The sequence below is a fragment of the Sciurus carolinensis genome, chromosome 11 (assembly GCF_902686445.1).
Source record: "Sciurus carolinensis chromosome 11, mSciCar1.2, whole genome shotgun sequence".
NCBI classification, from domain to species: domain Eukaryota; kingdom Metazoa; phylum Chordata; class Mammalia; order Rodentia; family Sciuridae; genus Sciurus; species Sciurus carolinensis.
Genome location: NC_062223.1, coordinates 31,427,640 through 31,451,936, shown reverse-complemented (window position 1 = coordinate 31,451,936; position 24,297 = coordinate 31,427,640). Strand labels below are relative to the sequence as shown.

The window sequence follows — 24,297 nt, the reverse complement described above, 5'->3', positions numbered from 1 at the left end:
TTCTGGGGTGATAGAAGTATTTCCTTTTGTTTTTCAACAATCATTGGATTTATTGGATTGTGAAAATTTATTGGACTCAAGGTCTTTACATTCCATTGAATCACATAATTTCAGTTGTTTGTGAGGTTTCACTGATGTTTTGGATAGATTTGAATATTATTCAGTCAATGAGGCAACAGAGTCAAATCCTTCCCTACCTCACTATGCCCAGGGGCACCACCCTCCAAGAAACCACCTCACCCAAACCTCTGGTGGCAGACTCCCTCCTCACATCTAAGCACATCATGACAATGCTCACTTTCCCAGCCTTCTTTGAGGGTAGGGATAGATCCATGACTTAGTTTTGGCCAATAAGAATGAAAAAAGAAAAAGAGAAATCCTGTTGGAGATTTCTCATAATTATTTCTCAAAATGTGAGCTGGGACTTTCTCATCCTACCTACTGAAGATATGATGCTTGGAGTAGCTGCTGTATTGCATCTTTCAAAAATGACCACAGCTTAGGAAGCCAAGCAGGTTTCAATCCATTCTGCCACCATCACTGGAATTAAAAGTCATCCTGGAACCTCTGACCTCCAAAGTTCTTAGTCAGCAATACATGCTTCTGTGGCTTCAACAAAGACTGGACTTTTCCTACAAAGTTAGAGAATATATATTTTGGGCTTTGCAGACTACCAGTCTCTGTCACAGATGCTTGATTCTTTCAATGTGGCATGGAAACAGACAGATAACATGTAAAATATGGATATGGCTGTCATCCAATAAAAGTACTGTGAACATTAACATTTCTATTTCATGTTAACTTTTGTATGTCACAAAACCTTCTGATTATTTTTTTCAACCATTAAAAAGCATAAAAGCCTTTCTTTGGTCACAGTGCACTCAGGGACAAGCAGTGAGATTGGTTTGACTGAGCCACTCTTCACTAGGTGGACCAAATGCATTCCTGGCTACATCACTCTCCTTCCTTGAGATCCCAGATAACCACTATTTAGAAAGAGAAGAGTCTTCTGAAATTGTTCAGATGCAGATGATAATGGTTAATAATGGTTATCTTGCATCCCCTCACCCTGAGATATTTGTCTTCTAAAAAATTCCCCTCTTACTCATGAAATAAAGCTTCTACCATGGAACTTCAGGCATAAAAACCAGGTTAATGGGAGGAAGGCACCAAAGGAAGTAAAGAATCCATCCTGGGATTCTTCCAAGATCTTACTGAGAATCAACCAAAGCAAAGTGTCACTCTAGAGAGAAGAAATTCCATGGGGAAGTTGGTCCCTTGATTACAGTGTGGTGTAATAAGTAGTCCAAGGATTATTTAGCATTTAGTCACAACTTTTGCACTATGAGGGGATGTGTAGATGTTCTCTTCAAAAAGGACCATAAAATCTCTGGTTATGCTGATTTGTATGGCTCTTATTTATTTCTGAAATGTTATCAATCCTTACATTAATCTTGACACAGATCCTCTGAATTTTCCTTCATGGCTTACCTTAGGCTTGTTCAGTTACCATGAACATTGGTCATTTTCCTTTGTAACAAAGGGATATCTTTGAATTTCGGTAAAAACCACCACTTAATCCATTAGAAGACAACCTAATGCTGATGGAAGAGCACTGATTTCTGAGTTAGAAACTTGGCAAATAACTAGTGTATGACTCTGGCAGCCAGCAAACCTATCACCTCACCTATAATCAGAGGGAATTAGAGTAAAATCTGTGAAAATTCTTCCATCACTAATCTTGGAGTGGATTAGCTGAGTGTGATGTGCGACTTTGTCCACTGGGGGTCTTGAGTGAGAAGTCTGCTGGGTGGTAACACAGCTCAGGGTGCTTTTTTGCTCAAGGATCAGAAGTTGCAGGGAGGAATCTAATGCCCCTCACTATCTTTGTCTTCTCAGACCAGAACAACTTCTTGAGTAATCATCTATTTCAGCAAAGTGGTTAGCTTCATGCTGAATTGGAGACTCCTGAGTGGATTTGATCCATCTGGTCCAATTCCTTATTCCAAGGCAGCACAAAGCCACACCTGCTCTTCTGACCCAAAGGTAGGTGATGTGACTAGAAATAAGGCACACAATTTCTAAAGAGGCAAAGGATGTTGGGTAACTTAACTGTCCACTTAGAGTCACATGGGTTCATTTAGTGGAATGAGGTGGTTGGATTTGATGAATTTGGAGGAGGCGCTGAGGAATGAATTAAATTGATCATTTTCGTTGCAATTAAATGTATATAGGATAAAATTGATGGCTTTTAAAGTCATCCAAATATTACTCTTGATACGGATTCTCTGAATATTCCTTCTTGGCTTACCTTAGGCTTAATCTACTTTGTTTTCTAACAGTTACCATGAATATTGGTCATTTTCCTTTGTGAACAAAGGGATATCTTTGAATTCAGTAGCAACTACCTCCTAATCCATTAGAAGACAGCCTAATGCTGATGGAAGAGCACTGATTTCTGAGTTAGAAACTTGGCAAATAACTAGTGTATGACTCTGGCAGCCAGCAAACCTATCACCTCACCTATAATCAGAGGGAATTAGAGTAAAATCTGTGAAAATTCTTCCATCACTAATCTTGGAGTGGATTAGCTGAGTGTGATGTGGGACTTTGTCCACTGGGGGTCTTGAGTGAGAAGTCTGCTGGGTGGTAACACAGCTCAGGGTGCTTTCTTGCTCAAGGATCAGAAGTTGCAGGGAGGAATCTAATGCCCCTCACTATCTTTGTCTTCTCAGACCAGAACAACTTCTTGAGTAATCATCTATTTCAGCAAAGTGGTTAGCTTCATGCTGAATTGGAGACTCCTGAGTGGATTTGATCCATCTGGTCCAATTCCTTATTCCAAGGCAGCACGAAGCCACACCTGCTCTTCTGACCCAAAGGTAGGTGATGTGACTAGAAATAAGGCACAAAATTTCTAAAGAGGCAAAGGATGTTGGGCAACTTAATTATCTACTTAGTGTCACAAGGGCTCATTTGTACACTGCGTCAGTTATATTTGATGAATTTTTTGGTGGGGAACTGAGTAATGAATTAAATTGATCATTTTCATTGCAATTAAATGTACACAGGATAAAATTTGATGACTTTTGGATACCTTTATTATTTTGAATTCCATGAAGTACCATTTGGGAATCACCATGTGAGAACCTGTCCTTGGGGTGGAAGTTCCTTTATTTCACTCTAGTGTCAGTCACTTTGGCATAGCAAACTCTTTTTTTTTTTTTTTGTATATTTTTGCATAGCCATTGCCTATATTGTATCACTTAGGTCTGGTCCAAAGACCAGTCAGTTGCTTGATGCAGAGTCTACACGCAAATGATGATTTGTGCCTTTATATGATAGCTGCCTTTACTTTGTGTGCTTCTAGGTGAGGAAGTATTGGGTGGGGGGTTAGGGGAGGTATTTCTCACCAGGTAAGTGGAGATATGGTGGTTATAGGTAGCAGAAAGGGGAATTAATAGAGAAAAGACAGTGACAGGAAAGAAGAGATTAATTTTTAAGAAGGAGGGTTATCAGCAGTTCTGCTGTTGGAGATAAAGTCTGGAAAAATAAGATGCTACCTGATTATACTCTTATCTCTGAGTGATTGCTGAGATTGATGTTTTAGTATATTTACCTTTTTTTCTCCACTGAGTCAAAAACAGATCAAGTTCGAACTCAGATAAGAGGTATGTGTTTTTGTAGGCCAAATGAATGTACCTTTGATTGCTAACAAAAATTATATTTAATTTTCACAATGTATTATGCTCTGGTCCAAAGACCTACCATTCCCTAGATATAGAGTCGTACTCAAATGCTGATTTGCACTTTTCTACGCTGGTCCCTTTGCTTTGTGCCATGCATTTTGTTCACACCCTGTACTTGCTAATGGAACACGGTGTTGTGAAAGAGCACAGGGTCTGTGGTTGGGCTGCCTAGTTTCCAATCCTGGTTCCAATGCTATGGAGCCTTAGGCAAGTTAACTTACTTCTTGGTTTGTCTGTTTTCAGATATGTAAAAAAGGGGTCATAATAAGTGAACCTACTTCAGAGGTTTCTTGTGAAAAAATGAAAGAATGAAAGTCTATAGAGTACTTGTAAATGGTGTGGAATATCGTAAGTACTACTGAGATACTAGCTGTTACTATCTACCAAAAATGTAAATAATAGATTTAAGAAAATATTAAACATATTTTTGAGTACTAGGATACCATATTTCTTGGTAAATGATATAGACCAGAAGCTACAATCACAAAACAATTTGTTAATTGCTGTGAAAGATATATGATAATGTTCCCATGTTCACTTTTTGCAGCTGTGACCAAAATAGCATTGACAAGAATGACTTAGGTGAAGATAAGTTTCTCTGTTAATGGCAAATGGGATGGAGGGGTTGGGATGGGGGTAGAGAGAGAGATAGAGAAAGAGGGAAAGTAAGGTGCTTAGACATACATAGTCCACAAGGCCATGTTCCCAGTGACTGACTTCCTTCAGCCAGGCCCCACCTGCCCACAGTTACCTTTTAGGAGTCTATTTGAATTTTTATTTCATTAAGTGGATTACTCCACTGATGAGCTTACAGCCCTCATGATCCAGCCATTTCACCTCTGAACTCTGCTGCATTGCCTGGCACATGAGCTTTCCAGATCCAAACTGTAACAGTACCGCAGGAACACAAAGGCAAAAGAACTTTATTCCTGTAGAAGAGAGTTTCTTTATGCAATCTAGAAAGAAGGAATACTAAACAGAAGGGAGAGAGGATATCTTGGGCTGGAAAAGAGCTGCAAACATTCATCTGGGAAAGAACCATAGGGTGCGAGGTTAGGCCATGGTCTGTAGAAGAAGGACCTTGAATTGTCTGTAAAGCATATTTGAATTTATGCTGTGGGCAGTGAGGAGTGCTGGTAGACTTCATGCAGAGAAGTCACAGGATCAGATTGATTTTTAGAAAAATGGCTAAAGTTTTTTTTCCATGTTCGGAGAAAAGAAGAGTCCTATGGGCTAATGTGGTTAGAGACAAGCCTCATTAAGCACACTGGACTGGAACTGGCCTAGAAGACAGGAAGGATTTGAAGGGACAAGGAGGGGGCATTTCTGGTGAAGGGAGGCTCTGAGGACCAAATGCGCAGGAGAGGGCTTGTGGGATGAGGAGAGGATCCTGACTTAAGCAGAAGGGAACTGAAATTTCCTGATGTGCCTCAGGCAATGAAAGTCACTGATAGCAAGTTAGAGGAACTCAGGGTGGTCCTGGCTATTCCTAAGCAGTAGAGTGGTCTGAGGAAAGGAGTGTGCAGGAAGCAATTTTCTGACTGCAGATACAGGGTGGAAGGAGCAGGTCCACCTGGAGACTAAGAGGCTTTGGTAATTCAGACACCAGCCTGCAGGGTGAGCAGGGCCTGGCAGCTAGCAGGGAGAACAGGACACGCGGGGATCTGGTGTCCAGGTGCAATCATGGGATGTGATGACAGGATGTGGGAAATAGGTCACAGGCATGACTCAGATTTGACATCAAAACCACAAGTCTGAACCACATGGCAGCTGATGGGGTCATGGAGGTACCTTCTGGCTGACTCTGGCCTGGAGGTGATCTGTGACTTCATAACTTAGTCCCATTAGCGGCAACTGTTGTCTAAGTACGTGCTGGGCTTGGGAGTGAGGATGTGGAAAGGTGCTTCTCGAAGATTCTTATAATCTAACTTTCTTCTATCCATTCTTCTATTTGATTTTAAAAGGTGCTGAGCTATTCCTAATGATTCTGGGTCCCTAGCACCTACATATTTGTTTTTAGTGGAAAAAATACTATGATAAATTTAGCAATGCTAACCGTTTCGGTCACCCTTTTTAGAATCATTACCCCTTGGGTAGACTGTTTCTTTTTGCTTCACTGAATGATATATTATCTTTCATAGTTGTCCATTTCTCTTTCTTTACCCAAATAGCAGGTATTCTCCCAAGAAACTAACAGCATCTGACTCCTATTTGAGTAGACAGATAATTCTGTCACAGCTTCCATGTTTACTTAGGTTGTTGAGTGGTTTTTTTTTTTCTGTTATAAACCAGTTATGAGGTCATTAATTTGGTGTTTTTGAAATGCATAATAAATCTCTTTCCTGTATGAATGTAGAACTAATTCTGAAATGAGTCATTTTGTTGGGGAGAAAACATTGTCTTTGTTACTGATGAAGATGATAATAGAGATGGTGAATTATATAAGTTAGAAGAAACCATCCTTAAACCCCACACTTAGGCAAAGACCATCCAGTCGTGTCATATTGGACCCACTCAACAGAGGATCCTCTCTGTGCCCCACAGTGACAGAGGCTTCCTCTGAAGTAGAGAAGAAAGTATGTTCTTGCTGCCTTTCCTCTAAAGGAAGAAGAGGGGAAAGGGCCACTTTTGTGTGCCCAATGTCTCCTTCCAAAAAATTTCACCTCCCTTGCGGCAGAGCGAGGCTGGGAGTGTTGTGTTTCCATAGTTTCCTCCCCATAGAAAAGACATTAGGGTGGGAAGAAATGCTCTCCTCTTAGCTTGGACCAGGTGGTGTGCTGGTAAAAGTTTAACAACTGGCTTTCCTTAAGAAATAGCTCTTCTCTGCAGTGTTTGCTGATCTTCAATGTTTCAATACTTCCACTTCAGCTGATTTTTCCACCATTGGGTGTGGAAATGGGAAAAGATATATCCAGAGTCAGTGTTTGCTGACTCCAATAAACCACGGTTTTTTATACTTGTGCACTATAACCAGATCTCCTGGAAGATGCTGTTGAAGGTAGAGGGTATGTGCAAGTTTCCTCCTCAGAATACTTCTACCGTTTAAGACTAACCCTAACCCCTGCTCACTTTTTGCTCACTGTCTCTCCAAGTAGCAATCCTTTAATTATAGTTAAAAGGAGTATTTCTTATATTTTATGGGCATTACTCCATTAGCTTAGGGTCTCTTCACATGTATATTGATCTTTTTACTTATTCTTTTGTGTATTGCCTGCTCATAACCTTTGTTCATTTTCCACTGGGATGTATGTGTATTTCTTTTTTTTAATTTATGAAGATTATTTCATTTATAAATTGGGGATACAGTGCAGTTGTTATGTGTTTTTTATTTACATTTTTATTTTAGTTCCTGATAATAATTATTTTTTAAAAACTGTATGCATGAATGATTCAAGTTAAGTTCTCTATACTTTTTATATTTTATATTTTATATTGTTGCATCTCAGTTATATAGGATGGTGGGTCTGACATCCATAAGAACACAGTTTGATGGATTTCACTCCTTCATACCCTCCCTTCTCCTGCCTTCTGATTCCCCCTCCTCCCCCATGTTCGCCCTTCTACTTTCATGCTGTCCCTCTTTTCCCTGCTTTAGTTTCCCTCGAGCTGCCACATATGAGAGAAAATATATGATACTTTTCTTTCTTAGTTTGACTTAGTTTTGTTCAAATAATGGTCTCTAGTTTCATCCATTTTCCTGCAAATGACATAATTTCATACTTCTTTACTGCTGAATGGAACTCCACTGTGTATATATGTGACATGTTCTTTATCCATTCATCTATTGATGGACACCTAGACTAATTCCATAACTTGGCTATTGTGAATTGTGCATGCGGATTTAGAAGATTTTTCTATGTTGTAACTACCAAGCATTTTCATATATATTGAGTATTTTTCACATTGGATCATTTGTGTAATAATCTATTTTTTTTTTTTTTTTTTTTTTTGCAGTGCTGGGGATTGAACCCAGGGCCTTGTGCTTGTGAGGCAAGCACTCTACCCACTGAGCTATCTCCCCAGCCCCTGTAATAACCTTTTTTATGCACATCTTGTTGTTCAAAAATTGTGTGTGTGTGTGTGTGTGTGTGTGTTAGTCAAAATCTAGCATTTATGTCCAAGTTATAAAGGTCTTTGTACCACCAAATTATGATCACATTCACCAATTCTGCTTCTTATTCTTTAATACTTTTAGTTCTCATTCCTAAATGTTTACTTTAGAATTTATTCTGATGGTAGTATAGAATTGGTCATCAAACATATTTTCCCTAAAGGTTGTACTAATTGTTCCTCCATTATCTTTTGAACATTCTTTCTTAATTCCACTTGCCCATGGCAAAGTCTTATGTTAATCATGTCAGTTTTTGAAAATTATATAATTACTTCTTTCTTATCCATTATCAAACTTCTTTAAATACAGCCACTGAAATGAAACAAAACAAATTGAAACAAACACTATCTGAAAGACAAACACTTCATTAATTTTTTTAATATGTTGATAGCTGTTAGAAGGTTTTTCTTGTAGGTGAACTGTAGAATAAATTTTGTTTCATTGGATTATAGCTGAGAATGCATATATTTTTAGATTAATTTAAGGAGAATTGAAAATTTAGGGAGAATTGAAGCAATTCCTGATCTTGTCTTTTATTATTTAAAAACATGATTTCATAAATTATTTTGTGGCAATGTGTCTGTTTATGCATTAATATACACATTCTTCTATGTTCACTAGAGATTTAGGATTTTTCTCTCTGAGAATTTCAAATTTCTAGTGCTTTATATTTTTAAAAACTTTCTTACCTGTTATAGACGCAGTATTTTTCAGTTGTGCTTTCTAATTGGTAATTCCATGTGAAGTTTCTCATTATTGCTCATGGTTTTCTGTTTGATTTTTGTTTTTCATGGGATTTTGCTTGTAAAGAACAGAAACCTATTCAAACTAACTTAGACAAAAAAAAATATTCATTTGATAATAAGGGGCACAGACTGAATTAAGGATGAAAAGGTCAGGGATTCAGTATGCTCTGCATCTGAGATGCCATGGTCTCTACTACTTCTCTGGCTCCAGAACATTTGTTTCTCAGTTCCTTAAGGTTCAAGGACTTTACTGAATCCTAAGCCTCGGTATGTATCCTCACCTGAAGGCTATGACACACACTGATTCATTTCCGTCTGTCACATCCTGACTTGTTTCTCTGTCTATTCTGTTCCTTACTGTTTGGGTGCATTGTTTAGATCTTCTGAAGTGTATTTTGAAACATTTCAGTGTGAATCAGCATAAGAGGAATATCATGGAATGACAGTGTTTATGTTTTTCCTCCTTGTTTCTCCTGGATCATTTGTGTTAAAAAAAAAATCCAAAAAACAAAACAAAACAAAACAAAACAACCAAAACCAAAACCATCAGTGGAGGCACGTGTTTTGAATTACGTGATATTTTTGGCTTGAGGTGTGTATTGTGTTCTATATCACTTCTGTGTAATCTTCTGTTGTTTAGATATGTAAGAGGTTTCCAGTAAGTTATTTGGGAAACATAAGAAGCAGCTGGCCAGTCATAACAATGCTCTCGGAGCACAGTTCTTGGAACTCAGTAATTTTCAGCATACATGGTGGAAAGTATGAAAATAGTGGAATGATGGAGAAAAACTAGTCAGTCCAACTTCACCCAGAGTTTTTGAACATTTGTCATTGATACATAGACATTCAAACTCCTAGATTGATGAAGGACTCTGACCCAAGTGAGTTGAGGACTGGTGTAACTGAGGAAAGAAGACAGTACAGAGGACCTTTTGGGAAAAAGAGGATTATCATTGAGAAAATTCCTGACTGTGGTTTAGCTCAGAATCTCTGCAATCCTCCTGTTGGCAAGTTAATGAGATTTAGAGGAGGGACCTTGGGGAGGTGACTACATCATGGGGGCCTTGCCCTCATAAATGGTTTCATCCATTCATGTGTTAATGGATTAATAGACAATTGAGGAAGTGCTGTAAAAGGGAGTCTCTGGCACACTTGCTCTGCTCACCATGTGATGTCGTTCACCATGATCCATGGCGAAGGACACCACCAGGTGCTGAACAGAGACCTGGGTCATGCTTTTGGACTTCACAGCCTGCAGAATTGTATGCTAATTAACCTCTGTTCTTTATGAATTTCCCAGTACAGGTATCCAGGTATAGCAACAGAAAATGGACTAAGACATTCCCTAGTGCATACATGAAAGTTTGTGGACCAGAATTGAATCAAAGGGATTCCTCAAGAGGAAGAGTTATCAACATGCAGACTAGGTAATACAAATATAGGCTATTAACATCAATGGCTCCCACATTCAGAATGAGAAAGATGCCTGGGCTCAAAGTCAGAAAGCTTGGTTGTGAGTCCCCAAATTCACCACTTTTTGTGGAACCTTGGGGAAATGACCATACCTTCCATTTAAAAGTAGTTAAATTAAATAAATTAAAATAATATAAAGTGTTAGATTGCTGATATTTAATGGTGATTAATACTTACTGAACTGATGAGTATATAGATTTATACTGTCTTATGTGCTTAATGAGCTGAATCAGTGTTAAAGTCATTGCTTTATTGCAGGATTTTCACTACCTGATGTCCAACCTACCTGAACTGAATCTATGGCCAGAACAAATAATGTGACTGAGTTAATCATCACTGGCCTTTTCCAGGATCCAGAGGTGCAGAGAGTGTGCTTTGTGTTGTTTCTCCCCGTGTACCTGGCCACCGTCCTGGGCAATGGCCTCATCGTTGTGACAGTCAGTGTCAGTAAGAGTCTGCGCTCCCCCATGTACTTCTTCCTTGGCTACCTGTCCCTGGTGGAGATAACTTACTCCTCTACTGTGGTCCCTAAATTCATCACTGACTTACTTACCAAGGTTAAAACCATCTCCTTCAAGGGCTGTTTGGCCCAGATCTTCTTTTCCCACTTTTTTGGGGTCACTGAGATCCTCTTGCTTGTAGTGATGGCCTATGACCGCTACGTGGCCATCTGCAAGCCTCTTCACTACATGAACATTATGAGTCGTCAATTGTGTCACACGCTGGTGGCTGGTTCCTGGCTGGGGGGCTTCATTCACTCCATAATTCAGGTTCTCATCACCATCCCTCTGCCCTTCTGTGGTCCCAATGTGATTGACCACTATTTTTGTGACCTTCAGCCTTTATTCAAGCTGGCCTGCTCTGACACCTTTGTGGAAGGGATTGTTGTGTTGGTCAACAGTGGATTAATCTCTGTCTTATCCCTCATCATCTTGGTGTCCTCCTACGTCATCATCCTGTTCAGCCTGAGGAAACGCTCTGCAGAGGGGAGGCGCAAAGCCCTCTCCACCTGTGCCTCTCACATCACGGTGGTCATCTTGTTTTTTGGACCTGCCATCTTCATCTACATGCGGCCCTCGTCCACCTTCACTGGGGACAAGCTGGTGGCTGTGTTTTACACCGTCATCACCCCCATGCTGAACCCCATTATCTACACACTCAGAAATGCAGAGGTGAAAATCGCCATGAGGAAGCTGTGGGGCAAAAAGGAGAACTCAGGGATGGGAACATGATAAATAATATGTGTCTAATTTTTGTCTTTCTTGGAATGGATTTTAATTTTTGTGTGGTTTTCAAGAATGGTAGCAACAAATATAAGAACTTCATGTTACTGCTAGGTGATTCTTCTTAGTAACTAGGACTCCCTGGTATCTTGGTATAATAGCCCAAGGACAGAGGTCAAATATCCTTACTGAACCTCATGGAACTTGGTGGAACACTGATATCCAATAATAGATTGGTTTGGGTAACTGGAGGGGCAAATCAAATGTAAATGCAAGGATAATATTTTGATGAATGTTTTGTAGGTTAAAATCACTTTCATGCCTTCTTCCCTTTTTTCCTTCCTCCTTCAATAGCAATTTTACATAATTGTGGGGGACAGTGTGACATTTCAATACTTATATATAATGTGTAATGATCAAATTAGGGTAAAATGTATGAATCAGATCAGATGATCATCATTTCTTGTGTTGGGTAAACTGTAATTGTCTCCATTAGTTTTTCTTGAAATATTCATTAATTGCTGTCACCCAAAGCCATCCTACTGTGTGACAGAACTTTAGGAGCTATTTCTTCTATCTACTTGTATTGCTAAAAAGAGACCATTGCTTAAAATCTGTTCTCTTCCTTTTTTCCTCCCTTTCTCCCTCCCTTTATACTTTCCTCCCTTCCTTCCTTTTCTTCTCCCTTTGTTCAACATCCTTCGGGATAACAACTTGTATTTCTTATAAAAGGAAACCATTCATAGGAATTATTAGGGCATATTTTGACATGAGATTACAAATCTTTTTTTTTTTTTTTCTCTTCCAATGTGGGCAAGAGTATCTTAAAATTTACCGGCTCTTGGTATCTAGGACCATAGCCATGTGATCATGGTCACTAGAAAAGTCCCTGGAGCCTTTTCAGTTCTTTTGACATGTTGACAGAATTGGGTCCTCTCACCATCTCCAAACTTGATAAACAAGAACAGTATCAAAATGGCATCAATGGTACCTATCAATTGGGAAAGATGAAGTCAAATTTATTCACGAAAAGGAATGTTTTTGCCTTATCCAGAGGTAAAAATTTATAGAATGTTAGACAACACTTACTGTCCCAATTAGAGAAGTGTTTTTATTCCATAACTGCATCCCTTATTTTAATTGGCCATGGCACATTTGTTTCTTTCAATGCTTGTTAGTATTTTTTGGTGAAGGGAGATCAGAGTCTGGGTCTATGCTGTTGTTTCACCTCTCAGGATCTCCATGTGACTCCTCCACTCTCTCACATCACTGTGAACAATTTAGAGAGTACCACAAAATTAGCCCTGCCAATCTGGGAATTCCACAGAGTTGCACTGAGCTTGTGCTGCACCCACCCACGGTTTTTGAGGATCAGGTGAAATGCATGCAGCCTCCTTGGAGAGTGACACAGCATCCTGTGTGCTAGAGGCCTTGAAGATTTTTCCCTTTCTCCTAAAGACACTTGCTCAGAATGTAGGTGAATAGAGGTTGCAAGGGCCCAGGAAATCTTTCTCACTTCTTTTAGAATCCCCACTAATCATGCCCATGGATGACCATTATTAATCCCTGAGGAAATGCTGCTGGTTCTGCTTAGAATGACTACCTTTCTTTTCCATATGAAAAATTCTATACATCTTTCGTACTGTATTAAATCATCAGTTTTTTTGTTGCTGTGACCAAAGTGCTTGTCAAGAACAATTTAGAGGTGGAAAAGTTTATTTTGAGCTCTTGGTTTCAGAGGTCTCAGTCCATGGTCAACTGACTCACTTTGTTGACCTGGCCCTTGAACGGAGGCAGATCATCATGGCAGAAGGGCAGGGCAGAGGAAAGCTGCTCCCTAAGTGGCAATCAGAAAGAAGTGGGGCAGGGACAGATAGCCCTATCCCCAGTGATCTACTTCTAGTCACAACCCACCTACCTATAGTTACCAGCCAGCAGTCCATTCAAATTATTAATTCATCAAATGGTTTAATCCATTGATAATGTTATAGTTCTCATAATCTAACATTGCTATATCACCTAATATCTGAACTTTTCAGGGGACAATTCCTTGATCCAAACCATAAAGAGCTAGGTTATAATCTCCTCCCTTATCAGGCCTTCTCTGACCTTCATCCTCCTCGGGTATAATTTCATCTTATTTCATTGCCCCATCAATTTGATTGTAATTCTTTTATATGTGTTTCTTTCAAGGGCAGAAAGATCCATCTTCTTGGCGGCTCTAAATATCTTGCACATAGTAGATGTTTCTTGAGTACTGGTTGAGTATGCAACCCTTGAGGTCTGTGCCCAGTCCTTGCTAAATCAACTCTCACAGATTCTTCACAGTGTCATGGTAGGCAGCGCATTGCTTTCTGTTAAAACTCTAAGAGCTGAGGCCCTGAATTTCAATAGCCTGTTCCAATTGCCTGTCAGTCACATTCCAAGATCCTAGTTACCCAACTTTTGTTATCAGCTATTTTTGTATAGATTTAATAAGATTGTAGTATGAACTTCATGTGATTATTCTGAGTATTAAATAAGATAACATACATGTAATACTTTTAAAAAGACTGTAGCATAGAGATCATGGTACTCAATAAATATTCACAATCATCATTATTATCATTAGTGTTGATCTTTATTTTGTTTAATAATTGCATCCCAGTTCACATACTGTAGATCTGCTTAGAATAGCTTTTGATTCTATTTCCAAAACTTTCAAGCACTAATTCGCAGTTCAATCCTTGTGTTTTGAGACTTTCTTTTGCTAAACATTCTCTTCTATTTAATTGGTTTCAAGTGTGTAATAGTACCTGGCATAGCATGGATATTACAGTAATATTTGTTAAGTGGATAGTAACTGTGACATAGCCTTCACATCATCTCTTACTGTGAATGGTTTTAAATCCTGTTAACATGTATTTTAAAACATTCGGTTCAAAACTGAATACAGTGGAGGCATCGTCCTATTTTCTGGGTACCTTGCTTGCATTAATGAGGACTTCAGGATGCTTACTGAGAATAGGGGTCTTAGAGAGGGAGAGAGAGACACTGAACACCATTAAGGAACTCTGAGTAGCTTGGACCTGCACAGGTTGATAATATCTACTCTAACTGAACTGTGAATGTTCTTTGGGATTACCTTGCCTACTGAGGGTTGGGAGGTGGTGAGTCTATTGAGAGCTAATTACTCATTGCTACTGTCTCACTTGAAAAAACACAGAAATTAAAGAAAGCATTTTTTATTGTTTTTAGGATCAGAGAAGGTTGTAAAGAATTGAAAATATCTTCACAATTCACACAAGGACTAATGGTCTAACTATACCATTTAGCATTTGAGAACTCTTAATTATTACTTCTGTCATGCCTTTAAAAATTTATTATTTAGAAAATGAATGCAAAATAACCTTGAAAGAAAGCTTGATAGGATGTAGTAAACTACTCACATTAATTATTCATATTCTTTTATATGTTGGTTGGAATGCATATAATTGAGAAGAAAAAAAAAAAAGCTATACATTGACTCTCCAAGCACAGAGGTAGAAGGGGCAGCACTGATGGAGATGTTCTCGACTATGCTGTCCAATATATGAGTGGCTATTTGAGACTATATGACAATATATGAGTGCAATGTGAGACTGAGGAACTGCATTTTAAATTTCATTTAACTTTAGCAAACTTCCATTTGAATAGCCACATATGGGTACCAAACTGGGCAGCAGAAGTCCACAGGTTTTCAAGTGTTGAATTCTGCCCCAAACTTGTGGCTGTCACTCAGAGTTGGCACAAGACTGCTGCTGTGCCAGTGTCCTGATGGTTCTGTGGCTGACCTCCTCTAACCTCAGGCTTTCACTAACCAACTCTTCTAATCTATTCTCACATGGTCACCCACTCATACCCCAAACCCCCACACCGGAGCCAGGGTGGCTAGAGACCACTGCAAGTCAGCTGTCCCCCTTGCTGTCTCCACGCTTGCTTCAGGAATGGACTTGGGGTCTGTGTGAAATACTGCCTCATGAAGAGCCACTTCCTAGAATGACCTTCTGTAGCATTGGATGCAGCTAACCATTCCCTCCTTGAAACAATAGCTTCCCTTATTTTCCATGAAACCTTTATCTCTTGGTTGCTTTCCTACTGGCCACTCCTTAGTTTCCTTTGATGGTTCCTTTTCATTTCTCCACCTTTTAAGCATAAGTGAGCCCAAAGCTTGGTTCTCAAGTTACTGACCCATCTCTCAGTCTCTGAGGACATCCCACTGAGTGTTGGGGCTTTCAATAACATTCCAGTGTTGATGACTATCCAACTTATGGCTCTTGCTTGGACCTCTTTCATCAACTTTCACTCAGACAGTCAACAGCTTAGCTGCGAATTTTGAAATGAAAATTCAATGAACTTACCCTGAACTGAAATCTGATCTTCTCTGCTCCCTACTTTTACTACAGTCATTTCCATCTTAAGAGATGGTAGCTCTGGTCTGGTTGCTTAATCTAAAACATTGGAGGTACCCTTGATTTCTGTCTTTCTCTCAGTCAAGACATCAACCAATCCTGTTACTTCTAATTCACATTATGTCTAGAATTTGACCACTTCTTAAGTTTTCATTGCTGTGGTACTCATCTCCTGGTTGGACTAGTACAATGCTCTCCCAGTTGGTTTTCCTGTATTTCCTATGCCCTTCATTCTTGACAAGACAGCAGCCAGAGATCCTGACATGAGATGGTTTGTCCTTATGATCTTTATGTAAAATGGTATCCACCAGCATTTCCTGATATCCTTAAGGCGTTCTTTTTAAAAAATGGGTGCATATTAATACAGAAAGGTGAGTTTCATTGTGGCATATTTGTGCAGACATAAAAATATAATTTGACCAATTTCACCACCTCTCTCTTCCTCACTCTCCCCTTTCAAGCAATTAAATAGAAGACACCATCAAAAGCCTACCGACTCCATCTGTTTACCAGCAAATGCCATAATTTCATTCTTCTTTAAAATTGAGTAATATTTTATCATATAGGGCATTTGCTGGTAAACTGATGGAGTTGGAGAATATCATGCTAAGTGAAATAAGCCAAACCCAAAAACCAAAGGCCAAATGTTTTCTCTGATATGTGGATGCAAATTCACAATAAGTGGGGGTGATGCTAGGGAGTGATAGAGTTACATTATATTAGGTTGAGGGGAATGAAGGAAGGGGAGCGGGGATGGGGGTAGAAAGGTTAGTAGAATGAAATAGACATTATTACCTCATGTACATATATGACTGCATGACCAGTGTGATTCTACAATATGTACAATCAGAAAAATGAGAAATTATACTCCATTTATGTATGACCTATCAAAATGCATAAATGCATTCTACTGTCATGTATAACTAATTAGATCAAATAAAAAATTTAAAAAAAGTTGAGCACTTTTCTTGTACTTGTTGACCATTTTACTTCTTTTGAGAAGGCTCTTCTCAGTTCCTTTGCTCATTTATATATGTTTATTGACTCTGGGTATCAGTCCTCTGTCAGAGAAATAGCTGGCAAAGGTTTTCTCAAATTCTTTTGATTGCCCCTTTGCTCTTTTAATTGTCTCTTTTGCTGTTCAGAAACTTTTTAATTTGATGTCATCCCATTTATTGATTCTTTTATTTCCTGTTGTATCAGCATCTTAATCAGGAAGTTTTGACTCTGTGTATTGAAGTGTTTCCCTTATATTTTCTTCTAACAGTTGCAAAGCTTCTGGTCTTATAGTTACATTTTTATCCATTTTGAGTTTAGTGTTTTACAGGGCGAGAGGTAAGGGATTTAGTTTCATTCTTCTACATATGGTTATTCAGTTTCCCAGAATCCTTGTTAAAGAGGTTGTCTTTCCTCCAATGTATATTTTTGGCACCTTTGTCAAGGATCAGGTGACTGAGTTGTATAAGTTTATGTCTATGTCTTCTATTATGTTCCATTGGTCTATGTGCCTGTTTTTATACCAGTAACAAGCTGTTTTCATTACTATGGCTCTTTAGTATAATTTGAAGTTGAGTATTGTGAAGTCTCTTTTTGGAGAGGATTACTTTGGGTATTCTGCGTCTTTTGTGCCTCCATATGAATTTTAGGATTGTTTTTTCTTGTTTTTGAAAAATGTCATCACATTTTGATGGAGATTGCATGCACTGAATTGGTAGACTTTGATAATATAGCCATTTTTATCATCATTAATTCTGCCCATCCATGAACATGGGAGGTCTTTCCATCTTCTAGTATCTTCTTCAATTTCTTTCTTCAGTATTCTATAAATTTCATTATAGAGGCTTTTTTACCTTCTTGGCTAGGTTCACTTCTATGGGTTATATTAGTTTTTGAAGGTATTGTGAATTCTGGAATTGTTTTCCTGATTTCTTTCTCAGTGGATTCATTATTAGTATATAGAAAAACTATTGATTTCTGTATGTCAATTTTATATCCTGCTACATTGATGAATATGCCTATCAGCTCTAGAAGTCCTCTGGTGGAAATTTTATTCTCTTTTAAGATCATATCATGTGTAAGTAGAAAAAACTCAACTTCTTCCTTTCCTACTTATATTACTTTTATTTCACTCTGTTGTCTAATTACTGTGGCTAAAATTTAAAGTACTGTATTGAATGGGAGTGATGAGGATGGGCATCACTGTCTTGCTCCTAATTTTAGGGGAAATACTTTCAGTTTTTCACTATTCAGTATGATGTTGGTTTTGGATTTTTCATATATAGCTTTTATGATGTTGAGGTAAGTTCTTTTTATCTGTAATCTTTTAAAAAATCATGAAGGGATGGTGAATTTTGTTGAAGGCTTTGTCTTTGTCTTTTAAGATGACCATGTGATTTTTCTCCCTTGGTTCTATTTATGTGGTGTATTGCATTTATTGATTTACCTATTTTGAATCATCCTTGCATTTCTGGGATGAAACAAACTTTATCATGCTATATAATCTTTTTAATACATAGCTGGTTTTTATTTGCTAATATTTTATGGATGATTTAAATCTATACTCATCAATAATATTGGTCTTTAGTTTTCTCTCCTTTCAGTATCTTTTTCTGGTGTTAGTATCAGGATGATACAGGCTTCACAGAATGAGTTTGAAAGCACTCCCTCCCTCTCAATTTCATGGACTAAATTGAGGACTATTGACATTAGTTCTTTAAAGATTTGATAAGATGCAGTGGATTTATTTTAATCTAAGTTGCATATTGAGTTTCATTTGTTTCTTTTCTTTCTCTACCTCCATTATGTCCTCAGGAGGATATGAAGGTTGTAACCTCCTTCAGGAACTTTGTGTTTTCACTTCCGACTCTCCTGGACATGGAAGTGCTTGGCACTTCATAGAACTCAATAGTATTTGTTGAGTGAATGAATGGATGGATGAATATTTCTTTCCGAGGAAATTCTTGACATATTTCATGATTATGACCACTATCATTGAGGGAGAGAGAGGCACAGGGAGACTAAGAGACTAAGACTTAGCTTTATTTATTATTCTTGTATTCATTTCCAGTTGGCAAATCTGGGCAAAAGACCCCCTTCATTTCCTACTTTCTTCTCTCTTCATTTACTTCCTCCTTATTGGGTACAAATAGAATATGGAAATGACACTAAAATAACTAAAGCAGATTCAAAAACTTTCCTCGAGTCATAGTTAATTTGGTAGCATTTCACTGTAGAGAAAAGAAGTTCCATGGGGAACTTTGTCCCTTGATTATTGTGTGTGGCTTAATTTATTTGACTAGTGAAAAGTATCTATTTAATCAAAACCCTTGGACTTTGTGTGGGTGGGTAGGATTTCTACGTCAAAGCAGGATCTTATAATCCTTGACTTTGCTGGTCTCATGGCTTTTATTTCTCAAGTATTCTAAATCCAAATATTTACCCCAGTTCACAAACCTGAGTTTATCTTTTTAAAATCATAAGCATCATTTACTTGGTTTTCTAAAAGCTCCCAGGACCATTCATGGTTTGTCCTTGGGGACAGATCTGGTCCTTGGATTGCAGAGCAGTGACCACCCTGTCATTGAAGATCACCTCGTGTTGAAAGAACACTGATTTATGAGTTAGTAACTGGGCAAAAAACCAGAGTGTGGTTTCAGGAAGTTGATTAACCTGTCTTAGCCTCTGCAACTTCATGTAGTAAAATAAGGATTTAGAATAATATCCTAATTTTTTTCAGCACCATTCTCAGAGTGACTTAGCTGAGAGTAACCTGGACTTTGTTCATTGGGATCTTTAGTGAGAAATCTGCTAGATGTAATAGTTCAGGAACCTGCTTGCTAGGTAGCACGAGTTTAAGGGAGGAATCCAATGCCCCTTCCCACCAGTTTTCCCAAATCAGAACGAGTCCTTGAGTAATGGTCTATTCCAGCAGAGTGGCTAACTTGCTGAATTGGAGACACTTGAATGTATGTGAAATCCATCTGGTCTCATTTCTTATTCCAAAGCAGAGCAGAAACCACACCAGGTCTTCTGACCTAAAGGTAGGTGATGTGACTAGAAGAAAGGCATAAAGTTTCTCAGCAGCTGAAGTGTATTGGGAAACTCGATTTTTCTGTTAGAGTCACAAGAACTCATTTTTGAAAATGAGGCAATCTGGTTTACTGTCTCCTTGGCAGGGCTGGGGCAGGAGACTGGTGACTTACATGGATATTTTTTATTTCAGCAAAATATGCATAGCATAAAATTTGATGACTTTTAAGTTCTTTTACAATTTTGGATTCTGTGATGTCTTATTCAGGAAATACCAGGGAGAGCTGCGACTGGGGTAGAAGTTCTATTTGTTCACTCTGAAGTCAGTCCCAAAGAGCCCTCAGGCTTCCTCGTATTTTTCTGTAGCCCAGGGTCTGCATTCTATCATCATGTTCTGGTGTGATGGACAACAGGTAACCTGGCCTATGTTCTACTCAGTCAGATGCTGGTTGTGGCTTTTACCAACTGGTTCCTTTTGCTTTCCATACTTCTATGGAAGGCAGCGTTTTGGGGAGAGAAAATATATTTTTCAGTGGAAGAGAGAGTGGGTGCAGGTGAGTGGGAGGTAGAAAAGAGAGGGACAAATACAGTAAAGACAGAGGTTACAGGAAGGAAACAGTAGTTTTCAAAGAGGAAGGCTATCAGGTATTGCTCCTCTTTGCGATGAAGCCTGGGAAGACTGCAAAGTATATAATTCTCCTCTTACCTCTGTATGACTTCTCTGATGGTTGAAAAGTCTTATTTAATCTGAACTCTTCACTTATGTGACATGTATGTCCTCTATACCTGCGAATGACATAGGGCAGTGCTTTAAAAGCTCAATACTTGGTGGTTTTAAATACTGGCTCTGCTACCGTGATGCCTTAGAAAACTTAATCCACTTCTTCGTGTTTCTGTTTCCTTATGTAGAAAAAATGATGATAATAATTATACCTAGTTCACAAGTTTGTTGTGAAAACTTAATGGATTACTGTACATAGAGTATTTCTAAAAGGTTTGGCTTATTTCAATAGATCCTTACTACCTACCAAAATGCAAACAATAATAAGGATTTGAGAAAAATATTAAAAATTAATTTTGAATTCTAAAATAGTGTACTTCTTGGCAGAAGATGTAAACACAGAGACCACAATCACAAAACAAGCTGTTTATCGCTGTGAAAGCTATATGATAATGTGCCAGAGCAACACAAAGGCGCGGGTATTTTATTCATGTACTGGTGAGGTTCTAGAAAGAAGTCTGAAAGAAGGAATACCAAGCAGTGAAGAAAGAGAAGACCTCCAGGTTAGGAAAGAGCTACAAGGTCTTCCTTAGTGGAAGGACAATAGGGATGCAAAGGCTGGCCTGGTCAGGGCAAGAAGGAGCTTGGACTCCTTGCTGAGAACATCAGTTCTTAGGCAGTGGGCAGCAGGGAGTGTTGGTGGACTTCATGTAGAAAGTAACATGATCAGATTTGTTTTTAAGAAAAATATTTTTTCCAATGTTCAAGGAAGGGAGGATTCATATGAGTTGGAGCGGTTAAGAAAGGACTCACTGAGCGCACTGGATAGGGATTAGGCTTGGAAGACAGGTAAGATTTGAGGGGACCAAAGAGGGCATTTCCGGTGAAGGGAGCCTCTTATGGTGGGAAAGACCAGAGGAGTTTGGTGGGATGGATGGAGAACCCTGAATGGAGTAGAATTCATGGTTGTCCTGGTTATTCCTAAGTAGTCGAGTGGTCTAAGGAAACAAGTGTATAGGAAACATTTTCTTTTCTTTTTTTTCCCCACTGCTTAAATATCTTTACTATTTGTAAAAAAAATATTTTGACAGTGATAGCACTATAAAATATTTCTCCCATCTGAAACTCAAAATCTTCCCACATGTCCTCCATAAACAAAATATTCATACTTCACACCCATTCAAGTCTAAGTAGCATTTAAAGTTCTAAATCAAATATTATTTTTCTTTCCCAGAACCTATTAGTCATTTTAAACCACAGGCAACATACTTAATAGCATTTCTTTTTTAAAATTGGTTGATCAGGCTATTTTAAGAGGGGAAAAAAATCAATTCAAGGTCTCAGAATAGAGAGTCCTCTTATACTGAAAGCAACAGACATTGAAAAACCCCGTCCTCTCCTGGAGTTTGTGATTTCAACAATACTAACAGAACCAGCACACAAATCGACTTCTTACCTAATATTAGGCATTGTCTGGTTACTTTTGGATGATGCTGAAATTCTATATAAATTTTAAAAGGATGGGTGAGCGGAAGGGATAAGTCCAGGGCACAAGATGGCTTAAGCTGGGGACAGCAGAGCGGATGCTTTCTGGGTAGTGGGGGTAAGAACAGCCCAATCCCTAGGATCCCACCTCACAAAAAAAAAAAAAAAAAAAGAAAAAAAAAGCAGACTTTTTGGGGTAGGAGGAATATGGAAGACATAGGAAAACTGCAATCTGTACTAATCTCTTAATGATGGATAAAAGTGTCAACCCGAAATACTGCATATACCATCAGAATAGGAAGCAAATTTCTGACTGCAGATTCAGTGTGGATGAAGGAGAATCTGAAGACTAAGAGGTTTCGGTAATTCAGGCATCAGACTACAGGGTGAGCAGGGGCTGGCAGCTGGAACAGGGAGAACAGGGCATACCAGGATCTGGTGTCCAGGGGCAAGAACTGGATATGAGAAACGAGGCACAGGCATGACTCAGATTTGACATCAAAACTACAAGTCTGAACTGCTTGGGGGTTGATGTGGTCATGGAAGTACCTTCCAGTGGACCCTTGCCTGGAGGTGATCTGTGGCTTCATGACTTAGTCCCATCAGTTGCAACTGTTGCCTCTGTCCAAGTACTTGTTGGACTTGTGAGTGAGGATGTGGAAAGGTGATCCTTGAGGATTCTCATAACCTGACCTATTCAGCTATTTGATTTTCCAAGGTAAGGAGATAGCTTAGTGATGTTTGGATCCCTGGAACTCACTCCTAGTGGAAAAAAGTCACTAACAGAATGATAAATTCACCTTATTAATTTTCATTATTAGAGTGTTTATAGATGTTTTAGAAAAATTTTCTTGAAGATTTACTTCAGAATAATTTTGTTGAATTAATATACAGAAAAATTCCATTGGATTTTAGTTGAGGATGCCTATATTTATAGATAAATTAGGCAGAATTAAAATTTAGGGAGAATTGATGCATAATTGTCTTGAAATTTTAGTATTCAAAAATGTATGATTAAAAATATTTTGGCAGTGATATATATTTACTTTTCCATCCATATATTGCTTTACATTCTTCAGTGGAATGTTATGGTTTTTGTTTTTGGATATTTCCCATTTTAAGTGCTTCGTGTTTTAACAAGTTTCTTATGAACTGTAGACACAATATTTTAAAATTGTGCTTTCTAACCAGTAATTCCATTTGAAATTTCTTATAGTCGCCAGTGGTCTGCAGTTTGATTTTTAATTTTTCCCCTAGTTTTCCATTATGGGAATTTTGCTGAGAGGAAGTAGAACCCCATCAAAACTAGCTGAGGCAAACAAACAAACAAACAAATAAACAAAACAACAACAACCAAACCCAACCAAAACCAGAAAAACAGAAGTCCTTATTTTAGGAATGAGAAGCTTTTCTTGGCACCTAAGTGCACAATGGATTGAATTATGGACTACAAATATGAGGATGAAGTGTTTTCTTTGAGTCTCTGAGAAGCTGAGATCTCTTTCTCTATGAATTCTCTAGCTCCAGAACACTTGTTTCTCAGTTCCTTGAGGTTCAAGGACTTTACTGAATCTCGAACTTCAGAATGCATCCTCACCTGAGGACTATGACACACACTGATTTGTTTTCATCTGTTGCATCTTGACTTTTGTGTTCTGTGGTGATTCTGTTCCTTGTTGTTTGGGGTGTGTTTTCAGATGTCTAATGTGTATTCAGGAAAAAATTCACTATGAAATCAGATATAAGGGAAAATAAGAGGGATAAATTTTTTAAAAAATTAGGGAATACAAATTTATATTTTCTCTTCCTTATTTTGCCTGAATCATATGTGTTAAAAATTTCAATAGGGACACCTTCTTCTAGAGGATATTGTTTTTGAGTAACATGATATTGTTAGCTTAACGTGTGTACTGCGATCCACATTACTTTTGTGTAATCTATTGGGTGTTTAGATATGTAAGAGGTTCCCAGTATGTATTTGTTCCAGAGAAGTAAATTAGAAATCCTCACTCCTGTTATTTTTTTCTGGTGACTTCCAAAATGGAACCATAAGAAGCTACTGACCAGCTATAATAAGACTCTCAGGGGTCAAGCTCTTTGAACTTAGTAATTTGCAATAGTATGCATGGTAGAAAGTGTGAAAAGAATAGTGGAAGGATGGAGAAAAACTAGTAAACTCATCTTTCTCCAGAGTATTCGAGCATTTGTCATAGAAACAGATTCATTCAAACTGCAAGACTAGAAATGGACTCTGTCCAGAGTGAATCGAGGACTGGTGTGACTGAGGAAAGAAGACAGCACAGAGCACCTTTTGGAAAGGGAGGGTTATT

General features: G+C 38.4%; 1 protein-coding gene across 1 annotated transcript; it reads left to right on the top strand.

The window, feature by feature from the left end:
- The first annotated feature begins 10,378 nt into the window (after positions 1 to 10,378).
- On the top strand, positions 10,379 to 11,311 carry LOC124959445 (olfactory receptor 142-like). The gene has a single exon (XM_047517903.1). The coding sequence runs from the start codon at positions 10,379 to 10,381 to the stop codon at positions 11,309 to 11,311; it is 933 nt and encodes a 310-aa protein (XP_047373859.1).
- Positions 11,312 to 24,297: the final 12,986 nt, after the last annotated feature.